General features: G+C 40.0%; 1 protein-coding gene across 2 annotated transcripts in view; it reads left to right on the forward strand.

The window, feature by feature from the left end:
• The window catches only part of rab6ba (RAB6B, member RAS oncogene family a), a 274682-nt gene extending 253122 nt beyond the window's left edge, over positions 1-21560 (forward strand). For both annotated transcript variants that reach the window (XM_034180706.1, XM_034180707.1), the window contains 2 exons: positions 8372-8438; positions 21070-21560. In XM_034180706.1, coding sequence (XP_034036597.1) covers positions 8372-8438; positions 21070-21134 — 132 coding nt within the window. In that variant the 3' untranslated portion in view covers positions 21135-21560. The remainder of the gene's footprint in view (positions 1-8371; positions 8439-21069) is intronic.
• The last annotated feature ends 242 nt before the right edge of the window (positions 21561-21802 follow it).

Below are 21802 nucleotides of genomic sequence, written 5' to 3' on the forward strand. Positions count from 1 at the left end.
TGGGATGGATTATGGATTGGGAAAACAGTGTGAACTGTGAACAGTCACAGTCAGTCAGAGCTGCGTGTCGTCAGAGCGAGCTGCAAAAAGTTTGTACCTGAGTTTTCAGAGGTGGTGTTTGTAGTTGCCATCTGCCACGCCGGTGTTTGCCAACCCGGACAGTGGGAATACCACCTCAACCGGCAACTTAGCCCCGCGACTGGACAGCAACAACGTCCGAGGCCCGCTCAACGTGGTGAATTCACTGAGGCCGCGCGCTGCGTCATTAGAGCCGCGCGTCACGAGTGCCGCTTCCCAGAGGCCTCGTGCAGCCACCGCGGATCCATCAGCGCGGAAACACCGAGGCCGCGCGGCACCAGCGCAGTGCAGATCCATCCCGGTGACAAACAACGCAGGCTGTTAACATCGGCGATCGACAAGCTGCTCATAAGCCGACCATGGGGCCTAAGAAGGTTCTGACAGCGGTGTGTGTGTGTGTGTGTGTGTGTGTGTGTGTGTATATATATATATATATGTGTGTGTGTGTGTGTGTGTGTGTGTATATATATATATATGTGTGTGTGTGTGTGTGTGTGTGTGTGTGTATATATATATATATATGTGTGTGTGTGTGTGTGTGTGTGTGTGTGTGTGTATATATATATATGTGTGTGTGTGTGTGTGTGTGTATATATATATATGTGTGTGTGTGTGTGTGTGTGTGTGTGTGTGTGTGTATATATATATGTGTGTGTGTGTGTGTGTGTGTGTGTATATATATATGTGTGTGTGTGTGTGAAGGTGACGATATTAAAAAATCTCTGGACTTTCTATCAGAGGAGATTTCTGTTGTGAAGCAGCAACAGAAATCAATCATGGATCTGGTGGAGGAGGTGAAGGCATTACGGCTCCAGAATGCCGAGAAAGACCGGCATCTGGTGCAGCTGGAAAATAGAGTGGCTGAATTGGAGCAGTACACCAGAATTAACGACGTCATCATCACAGGTCTTCACATCAAACCACGGTCCTACGCACGGGCGGTAACAGATGAGAGCGGAGGGGAGCCCAGTGAACAGGAGGTCAGCTCTGTGGAAAAACAGGTTGCTGATTTCCTCCTATCTAAAGGTATAGAAATGGATTTAAATAACATTGAAGCGTGCCACCCTCTGCCCCGGAGAAATGACGGTGATAAACGAACCGTCATCATGAGATTCATCAACAGAAAACACAAAACAGCACTGTTAAAACAAGGAAGAAAACTGAAAGGGACAAACGTATTCATCAATGAACATCTCACCAAACGGAATGCCGACATCGCCAGGAAAGCACGCTTCTTGAAGAAACAGGGAAAAATCCAGCACACATGGACTTCAAACTGTAAAATATTCATCAAACTGAACGGATCACCAGAACAAGCAAAAGTCATGGCAATAAGGAACATCGAGGAGCTGGACAAATATGAACAATAGTGTTTCTTAAAGCGAGGATCTGGACAAATATGACCAATAAGGTATGAGGACACAAACACATCACAACACCATGACACAGACCAGAGGAACCTATTCATCTACTACCTATTCATCTACATCTGGAGACAAGAAGGATATAACTCAAAGGATTGCTGATCATGGAAAAGTAGAACTGAGAACATTTAAATACACAGACCACAATGTACTGGACTTGGAGCACGATATAGACCCGGACAATAATTTCTTCTCAAATATCAATGACAGTTGTTGCTATTATACAGATGAACAGTTTAATCGGATCATTAGAACGGATAACAAATTATCAATAATCCATTTCAACAGCAGAAGTCTATATGCAAACTTTAACAACATTAAAGAATATTTAAGTCAGTTTAAAAAAATATTTAACATAATTGCTATATCAGAAACATGGATCAATGAAGATAAAGGAATGGATTTTGAACTGGATGGATATGAATTTAATTGTGTAAACAGAAAAAATAAGAGTGGAGGAGGAGTGGCTGTGTATGTGGATAAGAACATGGATTATAAAATAGTAGACAATATGACAACTGTGATTGATAACTTATTAGAATGTATAACTATTGAAATATGTGAAGAAAAAAGCAAAAATGTATTAGTCAGCTGTATATATAGAGCACCAGGATCTAGTATTGAAACATTCACTGACTGTATGGGAAAAATGTTCTCAAAAACTAATCAAAAAACTGTGTTCATTTGTGGTGACTTAGATATTGATCTGCTCAATCCAAATAAGCATAAAATAACAGATGAATTTATCAGTATAATGTACAGTATGAGTTTATATCCAAAAATCACCAGGCCAAGCAGAATTACATCCCATAGTGCTACCTTAATTGATAATATATTCAGCAATGATATTGAGAATAACACTGTGAGTGGATTATTAATCAATGACATTAGTGATCATCTACCAGTTTTCGGCGGAATCAGCCAGAGGAGAAAATAAAATACAGGTGAGTGCGGACAGAGGAAAACATGAACACACTAAAGAAGGATTTACAGGAGCAAAACTGGGAAAAGGTATACAGTGAAAGTGATGTTGATAGTGCATATGAAACTTTTTTACAAATATTTACATCATTATATGATAAAAATTGTCCAATTAAACAAGACTACAGAAAACAAAAAATCCAAGCTCGACCATGGATGACGAAAGGGTTACGAAATGCATGTAATAAGAAAAATACACTGTATAGAGAATTCATAAAACTAAAGACTAAAGAGGCAGAAAATAGATATAAGAAATACAAAAATAGATTAACTAATATTATACGGGTATGTAGAAAGGAATATTATAGGAACATATTATATAATAACAAAAACAATATTAAAGGAATATGGGATATATTAAATAGCATTATCAAAAATGGTAACAAAAAACAGAGTTACCCTCAGTATTTCATTGATAATAATGTCAAGAAGGAAAATAAGGATGAGGTAGTCAACGGTTTTAATAATTTTTTTGTAAATATTGGACCAAGCTTGGCAGAAAAAATTCCCGATTCCCAATCTGAGGATTGGGATAATAATCTTATAGAAAGAAATCCCTGTTCAATGTTCCTCACAGCAGTGGATGGAAATGAAATTATAGACATTGTGAATAATTGTAAATATAAAACATCTACCGATTTAAATGAAATTGATATGGTGGTGGTAAAACAGGTCATTGAATGGATTGTAGAACCATTAACATACATCTGTAACTTATCATTTCAAACCGGTAAATTTCCCAATCAAATGAAAATAGCTAAGGTTGTGCCGCTGTATAAGACTGGGGATAGACACCACTTCACAAATTATAGACCTGTTTCTTTGCTTCCACAATTTTCCAAATTATTAGAAAAGTTATTCAATAATAGATTAGACAAATTCATAAATAAACATAAATTACTTGCTGATAGTCAATATGGATTCAGAGCACATAGTTCAACATCACTTGCATTAATAGAATCAGTTGAGGAGATTACAAACGCCATAGACCACAAATTACATTCAGTTGGAATATTTATAGACCTTAAAAAGGCTTTTGATACAATTAATCATGACATATTAATCAATAAACTTGAACAGTATGGGATTAGGGGGTTGGTGTTGCACTGGGTGAGAAGCTACTTAAGTAACAGAAAACAGTTTGTGAAGTTGGGGGAATATACATCATCATGCTTGGACAATGCTTGTGGCGTCCCACAGGGGTCAGTATTGGGTCCAAAACTGTTTCTAATTTATATAAATGATATTGTCAATGTTTCCAAAATATTAAAATTAGTATTATTTGCAGATGACACAAGCATTTTTTGTTCAGGGGGGATTTGCAGGAGTTACTGAGGAGGATCAGTATAGAAATGGGAAAATTGAAAATATGGTTTGACAGAAACAAATTATCATTAAACTTAAGTAAAACAAAATACATGTATTTGGCTATTGTAATACAGACATACAGGTTCAGTTACAAGTCGAGGGGGTAGATATTGAAAGGGTACATGAAAATAAGTTTCTGGGGGTGATAATAGATGATAAGATAAACTGGAAGACTCATATAAAACATATACAAAGTAAACTGTCAAGAAGCATTTCAGTTCTAAACAAAGCGAAACACATTCTGGACCACAACTCACTCCGCATTCTTTACTGCTCACTGGTTTTACCATATTTACAGTACTGTGCAGAGGTATGGGGTAATACTTATAAAGGTACAACACAATCACTATCAGTAATGCAGAAAAGAGCTATAAGAATTATTCATAATACTGGCTATAGAGATCATACAAATCCACTATTTTTACAATCCAAATTCTTAAAATTCACAGACTTGGTTCATTTTCAAACAGTACAAATTGTGTATAAAGCAATAAACAATTTACTTCCAGCAAATATTAAAAATATGTTTTTTAACAGATCAGGGGATTACAGTCTGAGGGGGAAATTTAATTTAAAGCATCAGTGGGCACGAACAACATTAAAAGGTTTCTGTATTTCTGTCTGTGGGGTGAGGATGTGGAACAGATTGGGAGCGGGGCTCAAGCAATGTCCAAGCATGAACCAGTTCAAACAGCGGTACAAAAATATGGTTTTTTCTGGGTATAGGGAGGAGGAAGGGTAATGAGGGTTAGGGTGTTTTTGTTTTTTGCTTCGGCTTGTAAATATATAGTATTTTGTATGTAAGTAGGTATGTGTAGGTGTATATTTATGTTTGTGTATATATATGTGTATATATGTATATGTGTATATATGTGTATGTATATGTGTATGTATGTTGATGTGTGTATGTATATATATATATGTGTATGTGTATGTATATGTATATATATATATATATTGATATCGGTTTAGGTGTGTAGGAATCTATGTGTATATGTGGCAAAGGGTATTACTGGTTGTGGGAAGAAGGGGTAGGGATAAATAAGCTGATGCTTCACCCTACCCCTTTTCGGACATGTTGGGTACACAGTAGGAACTTTTTTGTTGTTGTCTTTACTGATCTATCTTGTAATTGTTGTTGTATCAAATGTTCGAAATAAACAGTTTTCATTCATTCATTCATTCATTCATTCATTCATTCATTCATTATCTCAGCAAAGGAGAAGTGCTCACTATCACAGATTTAGAATGGTTTGTGAACAATATTTGAGGGAAATGGTGATATTGTGTATGTGGAAAAAGTTTTAGATCTTTGAGTTCATCTCATACAAAATGGAAGCAAAACCAAAAGTGTTGCGTTTGTATTTTTGTTGAGTGTATATATATATATGAGGTCTGTGAGAAAAGTATCGGACCTTTTTATTTTTTTCAAAACCATATTGATTTGAATCACGTGTGATTGCATCAGCCAAGCTTGAACCTTCGTGCGCATGTGTGAGTTTTTTCACGCCTGTCGGTTGCGTCATTGGCCTGTGAGCAGGCTTTGAGTGAGCACTGGTCCACCCCTCTCGTCGTTAAGGAAATGGCGGAATGATTTGGAGCTTTGCTGTGAGAGACCTCCAGGTGGACACCATTCGGAAAATTAATATGGCTTTCAGGGATGATTTTATGGGGATTACACAGATTAAGGAGTGCTCCAGCTGGTTTAAAGACCGCCCACAGAAGGCGTGGACATCAGCACTTTTTTTTTTCCACTGTTACAGGAGTTTTTTTCATGGAAAAAGAAGTGGATGAATGCGCCACCGTGCCGCTCATGGTGCGGGACAAAATCACCTCTGTGTTGGTCTCTCAGGACGGCTTTCAGATGGCTTCCGGTTGCTTTTCAGTCGTGTGAATATCCGAGAAATTGAGCATGAGCTGGACATGCCCCAACATGTCCTCTGAGGCTTCATCACGGCGTTGCTTTGCTGATGTCCACGCCTTCTGCCTTTTTGTGAAAGTCAGACGACGTCCCGGATCAACAAAGCCTTCACATTGGAAATGATCTGGTTGTTTCAGCGGGGTGTCAGCCTGTCGATCGGCGCTCAGAGCGCGCCGCATTCTCAGACGCTGTGTGAGGTCTTTAAACCGGCTGGAGCACTCCTTAATCTGTGTAATCCCCATAAAATCGTCCCTGAAAGCCATATTAATTTTCCGAATGGTGTTCACCTGGAGGTCTCTCACAGTTTCAGGAAAAAATTGATGCAGCAAAGCTCCAAATCATTCCGCCATTTCCTTAACGATGAGAGGGGTGGACCACTCCTCACTCAAAGCCTGCTCACAGGCGAATGACGCAACCGACAGGCGTGAAAAAACTCACGCATGCGCATGAAGGTTCAAGCTTGGCTGATGCAATCACACGTGATTCAAATCCATATGGTTTTTGAAAAAAATAAAAAGGTCCAATACTTTTCTCACAGACCTTGTATGTGTGTGTGTATATATATATATATATATATATATATATATATATATATATATATATATATATATATATATATATATACACTTTGATTAAAGAATCATAATTTTTAGAATTGAGTATTTGTCCCAGTGAAATATGAGTAATTAAGAATAGAAGGGGCGAAAGTGTCAAAGTACTAAAAGAAAGAAAGGAAATAAATCAAATAGCTAATCGTGGCAGACATAGATTAGGAGGGATGAAGGTTACATTAACTGGAGAACAAAAACAAGGAAATGAGAGAATCAGCTTGGTTATTACTCAGAATTGTTGATGTTCTAATAATCCGTCTGTGCGGTCCACATAACGTGCGAGTGGTAAGATGGCCACCAGTTTGCGTCAGTGGTTTGTACGGAGTGTGTGGGCCCATGGAAATATAGACCTGGAATGGACGTCACGTGACTAGCGGCATGCCGCATGGCGGCCATTACTGAGGGTGGAGAGAGCGCCTTGAGCCAGTTATGGCATTTGTTAGCGAAGCGAAATGAGAGGAAAAAGGCAGCCAGTGCTTCGCCATCAACTGCACTAAAATAAGCTGTATAACAGCCTTAATGTAGAGTTATTTTAAAGTCGTTATGTTGCAATTTAATATCGATATACTGAGACTATAACTCAATGCCATAAGTTAATTTCATTAAGCTCCGTTCACATGCATACAAATACGGAAACAAAAATGATTGTTTTTATATATATATGTATATGTGTGTGTGTGTGTGTATATATATATATATATAGATATATATATATATATATATGTATATATATATATATGTATATATGTATATGTGTGTATATATGTATATGTGTGTGTATATATACTTGCAGTTGTTGTTTAATATGATATGTACATGGTGGCCAAAGGTGGCATTTAAATTTTAACAGTGTGGTTGGAGGGGATGGGGGTGGTAATTTTTACCATGACTGAGGGTCAAAAGTCATAAATTCTGAATGGCTTTATATCTACTTGTAATGAAATGTTAGTAAAAATCATAACTATGTTGTTGTCATTAAAAGACTAGCAATAATATTACAGTGGAAAACTCAGCAAGGTAAATGAGCACAATGGCAAGGCATACTTCAGATTTATATTTTAATACATAAGGATTTTTATCCAGACATGTATGGGTTCATTAGAGCTTTTAATTAGCTTGAATACAATTTACAAGGCTTCATTTATAAAAATCCATCGAGAATTATGATGACAGGAAAAAAAAAACATCACAGTAAATGAACAGAATGGCATATTTACCCCAAATTTCCACACATTACATACAACATTTTTTTCTACCCAGGCATGTATGGGTTCATTAGAAAGAGCAATTAAAGGGCTTTAAAACAAGCCTACTAAAATCTGTTAACAAAGAGCGACAATAGAGAGAGAAAAGCAACACAATTTGTCGTAATTTCCCCAAAGTTTGGCATTTTACATAAAAGTTTTTTTTTTTTTTTTTTTACCCACACATGCAGGTTCATTGGAAAGAGCTTTCAAAGGGATTTAAAACAAGCCTACATTTATTAAAAGTCATTAAGAAATAGCGACGCTAGTGCGAAAAAAGCGGTCTGTTTATTATTTATGATCTGCACATCTCCATCCTTAGCATTGGCGCCGCCCTATCCTGGGCGACGCTAATAGATTGAGGTGCGCACGTCCATTCCAGGTCTATATTTCCATGTGTGGGCCAATGAGCTATCCAGTGTTATATACAGATCAGTGGCTGTGCATATTTACATCCCTCATTGTGAATTTTCTTTCCTGGTCTTCAAAGCTTTGAACTTGAGTTGGGTGGTGTGAAAGTTGTTTGGCCCACAGTACAGATGTTTTGTGACTTGTGTATATTCTAAGTACATTGATGCTTTGTGAGTGTGGAAAGATGGAATTTATACGACATGTTTAATTCCTCAGCTAAATTAATCAGATGTGAAACTTGCTTGTGGTCACATTTATAAATTACAAATCTGAATTTCAGATGGTGTGCGCATGCCTGTCTGTGTGTATTATTCTCTGTGTCTTGTTTTTCAGCTGTTTCGACGTGTCGCCGCAGCTCTCCCAGGAATGGAATGTATGCAAGAGACAAGCAAGGAAGGAAGTATCCTTTGATAAACAGATACAGTGTCATCATAACCTCACTGCCAACACAATATACTGAGGAGAGCGTCATGAATGTGATTTTCTAACGTGTTCAGTGTAATACTGTTTAATGAGATTTTATATCTCGCTCAGTTTTCATATTCACAAACTTAAAATGTCCTGGAGTAACAAATTAAGACTGTTTTTACAAGCCACGAGTAAACAGGATTAAACAAAGGCCAAAGACTACAGAGATGTGATACAATGGCAAAAACTCACAGGTGGGTCGAGGAATATTCAGAACTACAAACAGTACACAACTGCACGCAGGAGGTGACAAAGATAACCAAGTAGTCACAACAAACCATGGAAGGAGACAAAGACTTACAATGGGAGGAGACCAAAATAATACAGCAACCGGAAAAGAAAACAATGCAGTCTTAATTACAGAAACACAAATGAACAAATGAGCAACAGGTGTGGAATGCGCTGGAGTAGGAGAGGCCAGAACACAAGACACGCTTACAACATGCACAGAAACTGACAAACTCAGAGTGACATGAACTTCAAAAGAAAGAACTTCAAAAGGGTGAATCGAACCAAAAACATCATGATAATAATAATAATCAAACTAAAAAGAGAACCACAAAATAACCAAGAAAACAATGGCAGAAAACTAACACGGAGCTCAAAAGTGTACAGAGTGCAAAGAGGGAAACCACGCAATTAACAGACATGGTGTGTCCATGTCTGTTAATTGTGCAACACACTGACTATTAACACAGGGACACAGACGGGACAGATCACAAAGATAACCAACAGAGGACGACAGACACAGACAGGGAACAGATCACAAAGATAACCAACAAAGGATGACAGACACAGACGTTACAGAACACAAAGATAACAAAGAAAGAAAGACACACACAGACAGGGAACAAATCACAAAGATAACAAACAGGACGACACACAGATGGGACAGAACACAAAGATAACAAACAAAAAATGACACACACTGACAGGGGACAGAACACAAAGATAACAAAGGATGACACACACAGACAGGGGACAGAACACAAAGATATCTAACAAAGGACGACAAACACAGACAGGAGACAGCACACAATCATAAGTAATAAAGGACAACAGACAGAGTGGACAGAACACAAAGACAACTAACAGAACACAGACAGAACAATGCCAGTCAACATAAGGACACAGACACCACAACATCCAGTGAGTCAAAACATCGCATTCTTGACAAATGTTGGTTTCTCAGAATGCAAAAGACAGAACCACACCCTGTTTTTTCGTGGGTCAGGCTCAAAACTTCTCAGTCACCCCTTGTATAAGCTACAAATAACAGCTACTGACTGATATTTTCGATTTATTTATTTATTCATTCATCTTCAACAGCTTATCTGGGATCGGGTTGCGGGGGCAACAGCTCCAGCAGGAGACCCCAGACTTCCCTTTCTCAAGCCACATTGACCACCTCTGACTGGGGGGATCCTGAGGCCTTCCCAGGCCAGTGTGGTGATATAATCTCTCCACCTAGACCTCGGTCTTTCCCGGGGTCTCCTCCCGGATTGACGTGCCTGGAACACCTCCCTAGGGAGGCACCCAAGGGGCATCCTTACCAGATGCCTGAACCACTTCAGCTGACTCCTTTCAACACGAAGGAGCAGCGGCTCTACTCTGAGCTCCTCATGAATGACCGAGCTTCTCCCCCTATCTCTAAGGGAGACACCAGCCACCCTCCTAAGGAAGTCCATTTCAGTGCTTGTACCCGCGATCTAGTTTTTTCAGTCCTGACCAACTCTCATGACCATAGGTGAGAGTAGGAATGAAGATTGACCAGTAGATCAAGAGTTTCACCTTTGGGCTCAGCTCTCTTTTGTCACAACAGTACGCAGAGTGAATGCAACACCGCCCTGCTGCGCTGATACTCTGGCCATCCCATTGTCCCCTCACTCATGAACAAGACCTTGAGTTACTTGAACTCCTTCACTTGAATGTATTTAGTTATGTTTTTTTTTTTACACCAGCTAAACTGCTTCACTGTTAAATCTGACAACATAAAAAAAGTTCAGCTAAATCCTGCTATAATTTATTTTAAATTGCATTGTGTTTTCAATGTTATGTGCAGATCCACAAGGTTCAGACTGTCTTCTTCTGCCAATCTGAACAAAGTCAAGCAGCTGTAAGGCAGCTTGAAAGACAGCGTAATGGCCCTAATCACACTGTCAACTTCACAAGTGACAACGTAACGACCTGTTACGCTGAAATGTGCTGTGAAGATCACTGATGGTACTGGTACCAGTGCCGTCTGGGAAACTGTGGTACAGGTTATATTTACTATTTTGTTGAGAGCAGTAGGAAAAGGAAGATGACAGTCAGTTGGTTTTTTCTGTGATTTCAGAGCCACTTTTCTAGCCAAATGACCCAGTGAGAAATGCCACAAGGTGTAGAGATGCTGAGAAGGTCATCACAACAAAGTCACGGCTTGTGCAACACGGGTCTATTTACATATTTTCATCATGATGAAATATGGACACTGATTATGATCAAAGGATGCTGCTGCAGTTGAAGAGGATGAATGTCTGCTGTCACTTCATCCTGACCACATCCTTGTGGTTTCTGGGTAGTGTCTAGTGAGCTTTGTGTTTTGTTACTAGATTTGCCAGATCTGCTGATAATATGCAATTTTGGGCTTGAAGTCACTTGACAAAATCAAGGATCAGGACTGTGTTTTTAGACTTAATTTAAAAAAAATAAAATGTCAGAGTAACATCTAACATTATCTACCTGTCAGTCCTTTCTCCCAACTCTTAGTGAATGAATTGGGAGAAAAGACTTGTCATCTCACTTAGGAAAATAAAGGATGATTGGCTGATTAGCAACAACTACAGGGGTGTTATACTGCTCTCTGTGCTGGGAAAGGTGCTTGCTGGGATTGTTCTTGACAGGATTCAGCCTTAGTTACTTGCCACTCAGTAACTGCAGCAGTTTGGTTCAATACCCAAAAAGTCGACAATCAACCATGTCCTTGCTCTGTGCATATTCAGTGAAATGCAAGCCTGAATGTCCGCAGTGCTTCTGTGCAGCTTATGTTGATGCATTGCTTGTGGTTGTCTGGGCTGATGTCTGGGACATCCTGGGAATTTTGAGGATTCCCAACAACTTGCTGAGCATCACAGGCAGCCCGAACACAGACACTGTGAGTGCTGGGCAGAGTCTCTGACCTTTTCCCAGTGAAAACTGGTGTTGTTCAGGCATGTGTCGTGGGTCCTACACTGTCCAATGTTTGCCGTGGACTGGATGATGAGGTGTATTTGTTTGAATTAAAATTAACGGTCCTGCACTAGGGGAGGTGATGGTCTAGTGGTTAAGCGTTGGGCTTGAGACTAGAGGATCATCAGTTCAAATCCCAGCCAGACCGGAAAATCACTAAGGTCCTTAATCCCCTAGTTGCTGCCGGTGTGTAGTGAGTACCTTGCATGGCAGCACCCTGACGTCGGAGTAAATGTGAGGCATTATTGTAAAGTGCTTTGAGTATCTGATGCAGATGGAAAAGCGCTATATAAATGCAGTCCATGTACCATTTGCACTAAGAGCAGATCTTGATTGGTTCATTTAAGCTCCAAAATATGGCGGGAGTACAGAGGTAATATTAGCAAAATCGTCATTGTCCAAATACATATGGACCTGGCTGTAGCTGTGCCATTATTTTGTGGGAGTTTTCTGATCTCGGCTACATTACTGTTGACAGTAAACCCACAGTCCCTTGAATCGGTTGAGTTTATTTTTTGTGCTCAGTCATATTTCCTGGTTATAATTTGGTTTGCAAACACCCCCAACTGAACTGGATCATATATGTGCATACTGCAGCCTCTCAGTGTTGGGGATATTTGCATTGTTGATTGTATGAAGAACCCAGCCTTGCTTAGTCACGAAAAGTCATCAGAAACTCAATGCTTTCTAGGTGTTTGTGAGCTTCAGTACACTTAAGTTTGTCCTGATCTATGTAATTGCCTTGACACGGGGTCAGGCTGACTTATTGAGGCCCATGGGGCACACTCTGGCGCTCTCATTCTGAAAAACGTTTCCTACCCTGCCGCTGTGCGTTATCAGTCCTGTGTTTCTGTAGACAAAGTGGGTGCACAACCCAGAAGTGCTGAGGTTGCCCACGTTATTAAGAGTGTCTGGAAAGAAAAAAACATGACCAGACTTAATCCACTTCTTGATTTCAGCTCCTCTAATGGTGTCGTCCTTGTTGAATAAATTTGCTCAATTGAAACTGTGCCATTTCTGGAATTCTGTCTGTAGATTGATGCCATGATTGCCACTGGGGATGTGTTCTTGTGAAACACATGAAGCTTCAGGTGAACAGTACTTCTGTGTTCACAGCACATGTAAATCACAAGCTGCCCACACACCGCTGTTAATAAGAGAAAGTTAAGTTAAGTTAAGTTCATGTCACGTGATGCTGCAGAAAGTCAGATCTGCTGTTTAATGGCACACAAAATCTCACTGTGTGGAAATTAGGCTGGTGCTTATATATATATATATATATATATATATATATATATATATATATATATATATATTATTTGAAAACATTTACAAAATCTCAGCTCTGGAACTCTTTTAGTCTCCTTAATGACCCGGTCACACGGCATACGACGATTCCTGTACGAAGGGGAAAAAAGTAAAAAGTCACAAATCGTTGAGAAAAGGTGGACGAACGAGCTTTGTCACCAAATAGCCTGTGAATCAAGAGCGCAAAAGAAACAAAAGAGGAACAAAGGGAAACCGAAGCTAATGCTGATCTCCATGCTTTAAACAAAACCGTGCCTGGAGTCGCTGCTGGAGCAGTGTGTCTGCGTCTCCTGCATTTCAGGACCTCGTTGCTATAGGGCCTGAGTCCTGGAGAAACTGCAAACAGAAGCGCATGATCCGACCCACTGTGGAGATCTGTTTGCATGTCTGTGGATCCACCTGCTCTGATTGCTCTTCCAGAACAACAGTGGGATCATCTCCTTCATCATCAGAATCCTCACTGTCTGGTTCAGACTCTGACGACACACTGGTCGCTCCGTAATTGCTCCAATAAAAAAAAAAGAAGAAAAGTAGAAAATAATGCCATTTAAACTCACAAGCAAACTTAAAACTGTCCGTCTCTTGTTCAGCATTGAGAGGGAGAGAGAAAGAGGGTTTCAAAACCCTGGTGCTTCTGATCCTCAGCACTGCAGCTGTGTGATCAAGCAGTCAGCCACACGCACAGATTTGATTACCAGTTCTGATCACAGACGCACAGGCAATGCGTACGTGGATCAGACACGCGCGCACGTGTGCGCTTCACCTTATCTCCAGCTGATTCACTCTGGAATGCATTCAGTGTTTGGATGTGTTGCAGTGCACACACATGTACACGCGCACACAAAAGGAACTGTCTCGTACAGGAACTCGACGTTCGAAAAGAATGAAGCCATTTGTGTATCACACTGGGTTTCTGTTCTCATATGTCACACCTCTGTGGATCAAAGCTGCTCACACGCGAATGTCCACTGCTGCTTGAACTTTTTCGACACTTGATGCTCAAAGTCTTGCTTCTGTAAACTGCCGCCTGGTTTGCACAAACCGAGGCGCAGTTCGCTGTGAGAGATCACAGTAGATGACACAAAATATTATTACGTCGTGTTGGCCCTCAGCTCCACGGAAACAAATGAGGCTGATCGCGCTCCTGCAAAGCCCCCCTGCTGCAAACAAATATACAGCCATCAATGATTGTTTCAGCCCTCAGTTCCATGGAAGCGAGGCTGATTGCTCTCCTGCAAAGCCCCCCACTGCGAACAAATACCCAGCGATCAAGGATCACTTCCTCAAAACTTTTGAACTGTCATACTGAAAGGGCCAGCAGGCTCTTCTCTCTGCAGAGGCTGAAGGACACCAAGCCCTCAGAGTTCATGGATAGAATGCTGAAGTTCCGGCCGGACCTTTTGTGCAGCAACTCTCTTCTCTGGTGCGCGCAGCGCTGGAACAACACCACGGACATAGACTGCCGGAGGAGGCCAAAAAATTCTTCCTGGCCGGCCAGCACCGCCGCATGACCGCAGCAGCACCCGCCACATCACACACAGTGGCAGAAACCACAGACAGCACTGCCCACGGAGGAGCTGCATCCCTCCTCCACAAAAGCGCTCACGGCTTCTGTACTGTGTGAAAACATTCAGCTGGTCGATCGAAGTCAAACTAAATGCTAACATTACTAGCAAAACTAAGCAAACAATAAACTGTCAAGAACGATAGCAAAATGAAATATGGATGAATTGAGGTTTTCGGCGGAATTTGTTCAAATTTTTCAACAGTTTAAAAATCCTGATGAAGCACCAGCTGCAGGAATGAAGCTGCGTGAAGGTTAAACAGGTGCCAGCGAAAGTTCAGATTTTTTGTTTCATTTGGGCTTTGTTGCCCTTCATTAAGTGCCATGTGACTGGACCTTAAGACAGAGGAACCGTGCAACTCACTTTCCCAAAGTTGGAAAATAATGTAGCTGAAGCAATGATTCACTGCTCATTATGACAACAGCTGCAAAATCTGTACAGCAGCTCATTAACAACTCATTAACACAATGCACAGACTGCAAAGCATTAATCACAGCTAATCACAGCAGAGCAGTGCCTTTGATTTTAGCCGACATCCATTCTCACATTATTATGTGGATAACGCCAGAGGAAATGCATCCCTGGAGACTAAGAGGTGTGCATGTTGCCAGAGAAGGATTTTTTAAATTTTTTTAAAGGTTCCAGGCTCAAGACCTCCTGACCCAGAGTGGCAGAAAAAAACAAAAGTGAAGCTGAAGGAACTTACAGCTGTCAAACATCTGCTATGATCAGAAGCAGCGTTCCCCCCACCCCCAACCCTGCTTTAGTAAACTATTAAAGAAAATACTGCAGTACTTTTTCAAATGGAGTTTGCAGGTAAATTGTGTTATCTTTACACCCTGACAAATCAAATGAACAGCTCAGTAGACAACAGCATCATCTAGTGGTGGCAGAGCTTTACTGCAGTGTTTGCATGAAAAAAATTTTGGTACTCCCAAAACTAAAGCAAGGCATAGGTTACAGTATGTCCAGAAAGTATTCACAGCGCTTCACTTTTTTTCACATATGATGATTTCAAAATGGATGAAATTCATCTTTTTCCCTCATAATTCTAAATGAAATACCCCATAATGGCAATGTGAAAATGTTTTTTTTTTCTTTTTTTTTTTGCTAATTTATTAAAAATAACAAAACTAAGAAATCACATGTACATCAGCCTTGTGATGTTTCTACAGCTTAATTGGAGTCAACCTGGGTAAATTCAGTTGATTGGACATGATTTGGAAAGACACACACCTGTCTACATACAATAGTGTTCAGAATAATAGTAGTGCTATGTGACTAAAAAGATTAATCCAGGTTTTGAGTATATTTCTTATTGTTACATGGGAAACAAGGGTACCAGTAGATTCTCACAAATCCAACAAGACCAAGCATTAATGATATGCACACTCTTAAGGCTACTAAATTGGGCTATTAGCAAAAAAAAAAAAAGTAGAAAAGGGGGTGTTCACAGTAATTGTAGCATCTGCTGTTGATGCTACAAACTCAAAACTATTATGTTCAAACTGCTTTTTAGCAGTCCTGTGGATCACTAAACTAGTATTTAGTTGTATACCACAGTTTTCATGATTCTTCACATCTGCGAGGCATTACTTTTGTGGTGTGGAACCAAGATTTTGCTCGTTTACTAGTGTGCTGGGGGTCATTGTCTTGTTGAAACACCCATTTCAAGGGCATGTCCTCTTCAGCATAAGGCAACATGACCTCTTCAAGTATTTTGACATATCCAAACTGATCCATGATACCTGGTATGTGATATATAGGCCCAACACCATAGTAGGAGAAAATGCCCATATCATGATGCTTGCACCACCATGCTTCACTATCTTCGCTGTGAACTGTGGCTTGAATTCAGAGTTTGGGGGTCGTCTCACAAACTGTCTGTGGCCCTTGGACCCAAAAAGAACAATTTACTCTCATCAGTCCACAAAATATTCCTCCATTTCTCTTTAGGCCAGTTGATGTGTTCTTTGGCAAATTGTAACCTCTTCTGCACATGTCTTTTATTTAACAGAGGGACTTTGTGAGGGATTCTTGCAAATAAATTAGCTTCACACAGGCGTCTTCTAACTGTAACAGCAGTTACAGGTAACTCCAGACTGTCTTTGATCATCCTGAAGCTGATCAATGGGTGAGCTTTTGCTATTCTGGTTATTCTTCTATCCATTTTGATGGTTGTCTTCTGTTTTCTTCCACACATCTCTGTTTTTTTTGTCCATTTTAAAGCATTGGAGATCATTGTAAAAAACAGCCTATAATCTTTTGCACCTGCATATACGTTTTCCCCTCTGAAATCAACTTTTTAATCAAACTACGCTGTTCTTCTGAACAATGTCTTGAACGTCCCATTTTCCTCAGGCTTTCAAAGAGAAAAGCATGTTCAACAGGTGCTGGCTTCGTCCTTAAATAGGGGACACCTGATTCACACCTGTTTGTTCCACAAAACTGACAAACTCACTGACTGAATGCCACACTACTATTATTGTGAACACCCCCTTTTCTACTTTTTTTACTAATAGCCCAATTTCATAGCCTTAAGAGTGTGCATATCATGAATGCTTGGTCTTGTTGGATTTGTGAGAATCTACTGAATCTACTGGTACCTTGTTTCCCATGTAACAATAAGAAATATACTCAAAACCTGGATTAATCTTTTTAGTCACATAGCACTACTATTATTCTCAACACTACTGTATAAGGTCCCACAGTTGACTGTGCATGTCAGCGCACAAACCAAGCATGAAGTCAAAGGAATTGACTGTAGACCTCCAAGACAGGATTGTCTCGAGGCACAATTTTGGGGGAAAGGTACAGAAAATTTCTGCAGCTATGAAGGTCCCAATAACTGGGGCAACTGTTTGTTGTGATTTGGCGCTATATAAATAAAATTGATTGATTGATTGATTGATTGAATAAGCACGGTGGCCTCCATCATCCATAAATGGAATTAGTTTAGATCCACCAGGACTCTTCCTAGAGCTGGCCGCCTGTCTAAACTGAGCGATAAGGGGAGAAGGGGCTTAATCAGGGAGGTGACCAAGAACCTGATGGTCACTCTGTCAGAACTCCAGCATTCCTCTGTGGAGAGAGGAGAACCTTCTAGAAGGACAACCATCTCTGCAGCAATCCAACAATCAGCAATCAGGCCTGTATGATGGAGTAGCCAGACAGAAGCCATTCTTTAGTTAAAGCCCACCTGGAGTTTACCAATAGGTACCCGAAGGACTCTCAGACCATGAGAAACAAAATTCTCTGGTCTGATGAGACAAAGATTGAACTCTTTGGTGTGAATGCCAGGTGTCATGTTTGGAGGAAACCAGGCACCATTCCTGCAGTGAAGCATGGTGTTGGCAGCATCATGCTGTGGGTATGTTTTTCAGCAGCATGAACTGGGAGACTAGTCAGGATTGAGGGAATGATGAATGCAGTAACGTACAGACACATCATGGATGAAAACCTGCTCCAGAGTACTCTTGACCTCAGACTGGGGTGATGGTTCATCTTTCAGCAGAACAATGCGACCCTAAGCACACAGCCAAGATATCAAAGGAGTGGCTTCAGGACAACTCTGTGAATGTCCTTGAGTGGCCCAGCCAGAGCCCAGACCTGAATCTAATTGAACATCTCTGGAGAGATCTGAAAATGGCTGTGCACCGACACCCCCATCCAACCTGATGGAGCTTGAGAGGTGCTGCAAAGAGGAATGGGCAAAACTGCCCAGCGGTGCATTAACAAAGTATTGAGCAATGAAAGTAAATACTTACTGTATGTGCATGTGATTTCATAGTTTTTTATTATTAATAAATTTGCAAAAACAAAAAAAAACAAGCTTTTTCATGTTGTCATTATGGGGTGTTGTCAAAATTTTGAGGGAAAAATTAATTTACTCCATTTTGTAATTAGGCTGTATTATAAAATTTGGAAAAAAGTGAAGTGTTGTGAATACTTTAGTCGTACGTTCTAAGTGAAATAGAATTAATTTAGTCAGTGATTATACTCATGCCAGATTTGTCATTGAGGTACAGTATTTCCTATAGCCCTCTCCAGCCCATTTGTACTTCCTCTCTCGCAAGATACCTCCATTTTCAGCAGAGTTACTGAGTTTGAAAGTTCCAACACATTGCACAGATAATGCTGCAAGTTCATCCAACACCTGTTTGAAATCATAAATTTTTTCAATACTGACTCTTCTTAAAGTGTTAAATAAGATCCAGAGTGTCCTGTTCAGTTAGCTAACACCAGCTGAACTGTAAATATATGAAGAGTTCAGATGCAAAACCCAGTAAGTCCTTTTTTTTCCAAATGGAGAAAATGCAGTTGAAAAGGAGATTTAAAGGAAACCCTATGCAGAAATGCACAGACTTTCATCAATAACATGAAAACAGTTTGTTCAAATTCTTTCATATTTTGCATGCTGATGGTCCCCTTGATAGCCAAGTACATGTTGGCCTCAACTAAAAATTTCTGGTTTTGGAGATACTGGGTTTTTGCATCTATTATTGCAAAACCCATAGATGAATTAATGTATGTACATTAGTTCATATAATCACCACCAGGGGGCATTTCAAGGCTGTAGAATATACATCACTCTGTTCATAGAATTTCACTTTTATGTTATAAAGTGTTCTTTTTTAACATTTCTGTGTCCACAGTTCATTGTGGACACAGAAGTAGGTTCGTGTATTATCTGCTACCTGGAGGCACTGGGTACCACATTTAGGTTATAGGCAACATATATAACCTAAGAGTACATTCATGTTACTCTTAAAAATAATTTTTTATATTTCAGAAGATGTGGGAATCTTTCATTTTACATATATCACGATAATAAATGGAATAGTTTTGAGAGTGCTGAATGCTTGGTCTCCAAAATAAAGGTCAAACAAGGTCAACGTCCATTGGATTCTATGACATGTGACATATGTTTCCCTGTAACATAACTAAGCATGATACATGGTCCAAACTATTCCTTTTTAAAACCCTGTTAACTAAACTAATAATTTGCATAATTTCTTTACCAAAATTGGAGCAACTTTAACTTTAACTGAAAGTAACCGTTGTCACCATTTTGCTGTTTTGGCCCATAACTCCTGAACATTCAGTCATAGATGGTCCAAACTATACCTTTTTGGAATAGTTATGACCAGACATATAATGTAGTGTAGTTTTCAATTTTTAATTTGATCCCTGTGTAATTCTCAGTTGACCCCTACCTTGCGCCTGATGAAAATTCAAGTGGCTAGTCGTTTCTTTTTTTTTCTTCTTTTTCAAAAAGAGTAATGTCTAAGGAGTATTTGTTCCAAATTTGATACGTGTATCACCATTTGCTAGGGATGTGAATCTTACAACAACTCACGATTCAATTCGATTGCGATTCTTGGGGTGACGATTCGATTCAGAATCGATTTTCGATTGAAAGAGCTCTGAGAAATAGTTATATTACTTAAAAATGTTTATGTTTAAGAAATGCAGCTTTACAAGGTTAATCAAGTGATTTTAAAGATGTAATTTACTTATCTGCTTGCTCGTTCAGAGTTGCCCCGCAGTTTAGTGAAGTGTGTTGGAGTGTGCGCTAGTCAAGTAGTCGGCAGAGAACGCTGCTCTCGCTTCTTTAGCTCCGGGTGATGACGTCGCATGTGGGCTTGCAGATTTGGAATGGTTCCGAAGTACTTGACTTTCATTTTACAGATTTTGCACACTGCATAAGTCATGTCAAGCTCCTTCTTACGCAGCAAATAATAAAATCCAAAATGCGCTCAGACATTTGCCTTCAGCAGAGACGGGGCTGGCTGAATTAGCTCTTCGGTCCGCCATGCTAAGCTGCAGCTCATGAATGTTTGAAGCACGCCGGGCCTCCCCTAGCGGGGACGCTGTAGTACGGAGGCCGTTGCCTGACAAACAGTACACGCAGCGAGTAAGCAAGAAAATGTTTAAAAAATGCTTTTTAAAAATGGATTCTTGGACATTTTTGATCTATTCAGAATCTTAATAAATAAGAATCGCGATTCGGACGTGAATCGATTTTTGTTTTTCCGGCACCCCTACCATTTGCAGGATTTTGCTCTAAATATTCTCTTAGCTGCTGCACTATTGTGACTGTGGCAAAGTGCAGCACCAGGGTATGTTCCCAGATCTAACTTGAAGTAGACCGTTTACTGTAATTTGTACACAAGTATAAGTAAAATTACAGACTTAAAAATGTACTTATAAAAATACACATACTAGAACTACTGAGTAGTTGCAATTAGTTGCTTCCACCCATGCCGCTGAGTCTGGTTTCCTCAAGGTTTCTTCCTGTAATCAAGGCAGTGAGATTGTTTTTATTTACTACTTTCACCAATGTGCTTGCATGTATGTTGGGTACAATTTCCAACTTACTCACTCATGGCGCTTTGAGGTACATTATGATTTGCTTCTGTATAAAGTGCTACTGTGTGATGATCACTTGTTTTCAGAGATTCCTTAACATTTTTAAACCAGTGACTGATATTAAGTTGGACAAACCACAAGAGCCCCAAACGACCGAAGGTGGCTGTTCCTGCTAATAATCAACACTGTGCAGGAAAATGCCATTTACACCATGTGCTTGATGTGTTGCATCCCATTGGTTAAACTTCAGTTGACTTTGCACATCAGAATTGGGCCTCCTCACCTGACCAATAGGGTCATTTCGATAGAACTAGCAATATGTGAGTTTGGTGTGTAAAGGAGTGTTGCCAACTTTATTATTGAGAAAAAGAAGGGAAAAAAAAACCTGATGCAACATATAAGAAAAAAGATCCCTGAGGTGTGTGTGTGCGCGTATGCGTGCGCATGTGTATTTTTATGTAAACAGTGGCGTTTCCCCAGTTTGTTTGTATTTTTGTATATTCAGGGAAATTCCTTTGGAAAACACTGAAACTCTGTATTTAAGAGGTTGACGTGTTCTGAGATGCACTCTTATGGATCTCATCGTCCTTATGGGCAGAGACGAAAGTCCCACTCATGCTCTCAACTCATTCACAACAAACCCGTACCTCACTCCAAACCACCGTAAACTTAAGAAAATTTGAGGCATGCACATATCCTTGTCTACATTTACACAAAACACAGACCTTTAGAATCTGATGTTTAAATGTCAGACTGGTTTGTTGAGGCGATTCTTCAGCCTGTCCCGTAAGCCCAGTGGAATCCATAATTCTGCGTTTCAGTCATTCATGGAACAAACTCAGCA

The sequence above is a fragment of the Thalassophryne amazonica genome, chromosome 10 (genome assembly GCF_902500255.1).
Source record: "Thalassophryne amazonica chromosome 10, fThaAma1.1, whole genome shotgun sequence".
NCBI lineage: Eukaryota > Metazoa > Chordata > Actinopteri > Batrachoidiformes > Batrachoididae > Thalassophryne > Thalassophryne amazonica.